The sequence below is a fragment of the Leptonychotes weddellii genome, chromosome 5 (assembly GCF_054177405.1).
Source record: "Leptonychotes weddellii isolate Sample4059 chromosome 5, ASM5417740v2, whole genome shotgun sequence".
Taxonomy (NCBI): domain Eukaryota; kingdom Metazoa; phylum Chordata; class Mammalia; order Carnivora; family Phocidae; genus Leptonychotes; species Leptonychotes weddellii.
The window spans coordinates 53,968,772-53,974,913 of NC_138373.1; the positions used below are offsets into that span (position 1 = coordinate 53,968,772).

Genomic DNA, 6,142 nt, shown 5'->3' on the forward strand with positions numbered 1-6,142 from the left:
GTGGGAGGATGGGTTAGTCTGGTGATGGGTATTAAAGAGGGCACGTTCTGCATGGAGCAATGGGTGTTACACGCAAACAATGAATCATGGAACACTACATCAAAAACTAATGATGTAATGTATGGTGATTAACATAATTAAAAAAAAAAAAAAGAAAAGAAAAGGACCCAAATAAATAAAATCACAAATGAGGAGAAATAGCAACCAACACCACAGAAACACAATTATAAGAGAATATGATGAAAATCTATATGCCACCAAATTGGACAACCTGGAAGAAATGGATAAATTCCTAGAAACATATAAACACCCAAAACTGAAACAGGAAGAAATAGAAAACTTGAACAGATCAATAACCAGCAAAGAAACCAAGTCAGTAATCAAAAATCACTCAACAAACAAAAATCCAGGGCCAGATGGCTTTACAGGCAAATTTTACCAAACGTTTAAAGAAGAATTAATACCTAGTCTCAAACTATTTCAAAACATAGAAAAGGAAGGAAAACTTCCAAATTCATTCTATGAGGCCAGCATTACCCTGATACCAAAACCAGGTAAAGACTCCATCAAAAAAGGAAACTATAGGCCAATATACCTAATGAACCTGAATGCAAAAATTCTCAATAAAATACTAGCAAACTGAATCCAACAGTACATTAAAAAAACCATTCACCATGATTGAGTGGGATTTATTCCTGGGTTGCAAGGGGGGTTCAATATTCTCAAATCAATCAACATGATACACTACATTCATAAAAGAAAGGACAAGAACCATATGATCCTTTCAGTAGATGCAGAAAAGGCACCTGACAAGGTACAACATCCATTCATGATAAAAACCCTCAACAAAGTAAGGTAAGAGGGAACATACCTCAACATAATAAAGGCCATATACAAAATTCCCACAGCTAATATCATCTTCAATAGGGAGAGTTTTTCCTGTATGGTCAGGAACAAGACAAGGATGTCCACTCTCACCACTATTATTTAACATAGTATTGGAAGTTCTAGCCATAGCAAACAGACAGGAAAAGAAATAAAAGGCATCCAAATGGGCAAGAAAGAAGTAGAATTTTCACTATTTGCAGATGACATGACTCTACATAGAAAACCCAAAAGATTCCACCAAAAAAATTGCTAGAACTGATACATGAATTCAGTAAGGATACAAAATCAACATAGAGAAATCGGTTGCATGTCTATACATCAATAATGAAGCAGCAGAAAGAAAAACCAAGGAATCAATCCCATTTACAACTGCACCAAAAACCGTAAGATACCTTGGACTAAACCCAACCAAAGAGGTGAAAGACCTATACTCTGAAAATTGTAAAACACTGATGAAAGAAATTGAAAATGACACAAAGAAATGGAAAGACATCCCATGCTCATGGATTGGAAGAACAAATATTGTTAAAATGTCTATACCACCCAAAGCAATCTATACATTTAATGTAATTCCTATCAAAATAACAACAGCATTTTTCACAAAGCTAGAACAAACAATCCTAAAATTTGTATGGAACCACGAAAAATCCTGAATAGCCAAAGCAAACTTGAAAAAGAAAAGCAAGGCTGGAGGCATCACAATTCCGTACTTCAAGTTATATTACAAAGCCGTAGTAATCAAGACAGTATGGTACTGGCACAAAAATAGACACATAGATCAATGGAACAGAATAGAAAACCCAGAAATGAACCCACAACAATATGGGCAAATCTTCAACAAGGAAAGAATATCCACTACTTTCTTGACTTGAAAGAAATCATCTTTTTCTTGGTTTGCCCCCTGCTTCACTGGCTGTTCCTTCTCCATTTCCTTTGCTGGTTCTCCCACATCTCCCTGACTCTTAAAGTTTGGAATGCCCATGGCTTACCTTCCAGACCTCTGTTTTTCTCTCTTACTTTCACTCTCCCTGGTGAACTTACCCAGTTTCGTGGCTTCAAATTGCCTTCTAAGTGCCAACGACTCCCAAATTTATATCTACAGCTCAAACCTCTCCCCTTATAACTCCAGACTTACATAACCAACTCTCTATATGCCAGATCCACTTGAATGTTTAACATTAAATTTAGCATGACCAAAACCAAATTTCTGATTTTCCCCGAACCAGACCTGCTTCTATACTAGGCTTCTCCATCTCAGTAGTAGCAAATGCAATTAGACAAGTATTTAATTACTGAGGCCAAAAGCTTTAGAATTATCCTCAACTTTTTCCCCTTCATATCCCACATTCAAACAATCAGTAAAATTCTGTCAACTCTTTGTTCCAATTAAATCTAGAATTTGACCGGATCCACTCTACATTCTACATCACAATTATCCCACTAAGTAACTAATGACATACATACAGACCATCCTCAACACAATAATCATTCTGAAATTTAAGTCAAATCACGTACCTCTTCAGTCAACCCCCCAACATGGATCCCCAACTTACTTATTTGTAATAACCAAAGTCCATGACTCTGATCTCATCTCATGTTACTGTCCCCCTGGTTCACCCTGCTTTAGCCGTACTAGGTGCCTCACTATTCCTCCAACATTACGCAAGCTCTTGCCTCAAGGCCTTAGCATTTGCTGTTTGCCTCTCTTGAATGCTCTTCCCCAACTTGTCAACATGACTTACGCCCTTACTTCCTTCAGAAGCCTTTTCTGACCACCTGACATTTATATTTACTTGTTTGGTTGTTTCCAATTAATTCCCCCTACTAAAATGTGAGTTTCATGAGGCTAGGGGGTTTTGTTTTGTATACCAGCCAATTCCCAGTGCTTAAAATTTAGCAGGCACCAAATAAATTTCTGTTGAATTAACAACAAAACTGATGAGTGCAGAGAGCCAGGTTACAACTCTGAGTAACCTATCTACTTTGTCCTGGTCCCTCATGTCTGGTAAGTCACCAAAAGACTGATTGGCTCTGGCCTGAAAATTACACATTAAGAACCAAAAAGAGGCTGCATTTGTCTCTACCAAATTTCTGGTCCCCTGAAAGTCTTTCAAGAAAGTTAAGGTTCAATGTAATGTAAAGAAATTGTTCCAATCAGTGTCTCTGCTTAGGTAGGATAAAATTTCTTCTGGCATTCCTTCCAATTTCAACACTGCTAAGTAGAGAAACACAGATTAAAACAATTTTCAGGATCCTTCTTTTCAAATTCTATCTTGACATAGAATCTTCTCGATTATCTATGCTTCTTTATTTTCCCATCCTTGCTCATACAGTTAAGTACTCTGGTATTCATACTGCCTAATTAAGTCTGAAATTAAACTGCATGGAATTATAAAAGAAAATTTTATGAGGGTTCACATGCAAGCTAGATTATATAAACTAAATTTTAAACTACTGTTACTAAATTTCTGTATTCTTTTAAAAGGCCTTAATTTTCCATGAGTAACTGGAAAGCATCTTGAAGATCTCTGGTCAGGTTATGTATTAAGAGTCTCTCTAGGGGCCCCTGGGTGGCTCAGGAGGTTAAGCGTCTGCCTGCCTTCGGCTCAGATCATGATCCCAGGAGTCCTGCTCAGCGGGGAGTCTGCTTCTCCCTCTCCCTCTGCCCCTCCCTGTGTTCTCTGTCCCTCTCAAATAAATAAATGAATAAATAAATAAATCTTAAAAAAACCCTCTCTAGGTAGAGTTTAATCATGATAAATTCTAAAAAGTATTCTTGATATTAAAGGTATTCTTAAAAGTCTTCAGAGTTATATTTTCACTAATGATTTTTACACATATTGTAGCATCATTCACTCTGAAAATGAGGTATATTCTGTCTCCATGAGAAGGAAGTGGCACCAGGTGAAGATAATGAATATAGACATATCATAATTGTTTGCATGTAAGAATCTTAAGTGTGACATGCTTACACTTTATAACTCTTACAAATATGAAATTGTTAAAATCATGGTGCCGGGGCAAAAGCAATTTTATATTCCATCAGTTTTCACTGAATGTAAATTTCCATTTAGTGTTAAAATCAAGAGTTCATACAAATTTATGATAACCTATAGGCGGAAAATGTACATTTCATACCTAGTCATGAATGACATATCATATTCATATCTTGTCTAGGATGACAATTGTTGGTAAATCTTAATTTTTTTTTTTACCCACATAACTATTCGAAGCATTTTTTGAAGGGCTCAATCTGATCGTGCGAAATTCTAAGTCTTTGACCCCATAATCCTTAAATCAGTGAAATGCCATCTCCTTGGCAGTAGGTTTCAGATAGAGACTGGATAAAGAGCAACAAACGGACTTTACAAGTTAGCCTCAAGCTAAAAAAGGAAAGGAAAACAAAAAGAAAGAAAACGATTTGGAGCTACTGGTTGGGCTTCTCTTCCTGTAGCACCCCAAGTGCCTCCGATGCCCAGAACACTTAATAAGCTCCTTCTCTTCTAATTCCAGGACCACCTCGGTGGAGCCTTCAAGATCCTCCAGATTTCAAAACTGTGATACGAACCCCTATCCAACAGGCTAAAAAGTCCAAAGTACAGTGCAAGAAAAACTTCTGCAACACAGACGCTGACGAAAACGCATTCCTATCTCCCGGGAAAGAAGAGGCAAGAAAGCAACTAAAATAGTAAGTGTAACCGGGTAGGTGAAAATTTAGGGGAGCCATGACTATTCTTTCCACATTCAGAGGGCAGGAAAGGAAAGGTGTAAAGGTCTACTCTTCCTTCTTCCTCCAACACAGCTGGGTGGAAGGATCTCCCCGAGAATGGCAGAGGTAAGAGAAGGTATCACCACCCCAGGCTGGTGGCACCGTCCAACCTGTCACTGAGACCGGAACTTGAGAAGAGGAGCACGGCGGTGAGGAGCGGGGGTAGGGGGACAAATTCTGCGGCTGGGGTTACAAAGAGCCCCCGGTGGGCCCGGGTGAGGAGGGCAGCCAGAGCCCAGGATGACCCAGTGCTGGCCGCGGTGCCCGGCTCCCTCGGAGGAAACAGGGTCAAAGCCTGCCCCACCCCCTCCTTTCTGCCCCGACCTGCACGTTTCTGCCCCGGAGTCGCCGAAGCAGGCGCAGCCCTCGCGCGGGCCGGCGGCCCCGCTTACCTGCTGCGGCCCCGCTTACCTGCTGCACCCCGAGGAACTGGTAGAAGTTGAGCTGCACCTCCTCCACCAAGTCAAATAACTCGAGGTCTCCGCTCTCCCAGCCGTGTGCCGGCCCTAGGGCCGCCAGTAGCAGCAGCAACAGCAGTGGCCGCGGCGGCGGCGGCGGCGGGAACGGCACTAGCCGACGCCAGCGGCGCCGAGGCAGCCGGGCCAGACGGGAGCAGGTAGCCGTCATCGCGCTGGGCTCGGAAAGGTCACTCGCCACGCTGTGCCGTCGGCCGAGACCGGGGACGTGGCGGGCAGCGTGGGCTGTGGGGACAGTGCCTGTCAGTCAGAAGCACGGGCAGCCGCACCGGAAGGCAAAGACCGCAGGAGCGGGCGAACGCAGTGGCGGGTGGGCGGGCGGGGCCGCAGTCGGCTCTCCCTTCCGCAGACCCTCAGCCCCAGGCCTACAAACAGCTGTGAAGCCAGCGCCGGGCGCTGAGGTTGCAGAGGGGGATAGGCTTCCCCTCGCCTCAGCCTATCCCAGGCCTCGCTTCCGGTGACATCACGTCTCCTAGCAACCGCGGGAGGGTGGGCGGGGCCGGAAGTAGGGAAGCTGGGCGCCCCAGATCCGGGCCTCGGAGAAGTGCGTTTTTTGTCGCTCGCGCCCACTGAGAAGCTGTACCTTTATTTACACAGATTAAGACACATGGAATCACGTGTGTACCTGGAGCATCCCAAGTATAAATTTCCCTGGAAACGTCTACCTTCTTACTCTCCTAGCCCCATATTGAAAACAAGAGCTTATCTTGAGACTGATTTGATTATGGCTTCTCTTACATACGTTTCATTATACTGTCAGCATAAAGATATAGGGGGAATTGAACCCACGGCCTGAAAGGGGGAATATCTAGTGAGTAGTCTAGAGTGTCCTTTATGACAGAGGTGAAGCAGAAATGGAATTCGGACCAACAAAAAATGTATACTTCTAAATAAGATTTATAGGCATAATACCATAAAATAGGCAGCTTGGTAGAATGAATAATGGTGACTCAAACATGGTCTTAAGGGAAGTGCAATTTATCCACCTTAGCCCATTTCCAATTGGGGT

At 42.6% G+C, this 6,142-nt stretch overlaps 1 protein-coding gene across 3 annotated transcripts in view; it reads right to left on the reverse strand.

The window, feature by feature from the left end:
* DNAJC1 (DnaJ heat shock protein family (Hsp40) member C1) overlaps window positions 1-5,541 on the reverse strand; it is a 212,043-nt gene extending 206,502 nt beyond the window's left edge. The window contains exon 1 of one of the 3 annotated variants that reach the window (XR_014145497.1): window positions 5,069-5,541. Coding sequence is in view for 2 of the 3 variants with exons in the window: in XM_031024252.2 (XP_030880112.1) it covers window positions 5,069-5,284 (216 nt within the window). In the remaining variant the exon portion in view is untranslated. The remainder of the gene's footprint in view (window positions 1-5,068) is intronic. The other 2 variants (XM_031024252.2, XM_006729791.3) reach the window with 2 other exon arrangements.
* Window positions 5,542-6,142: the final 601 nt, after the last annotated feature.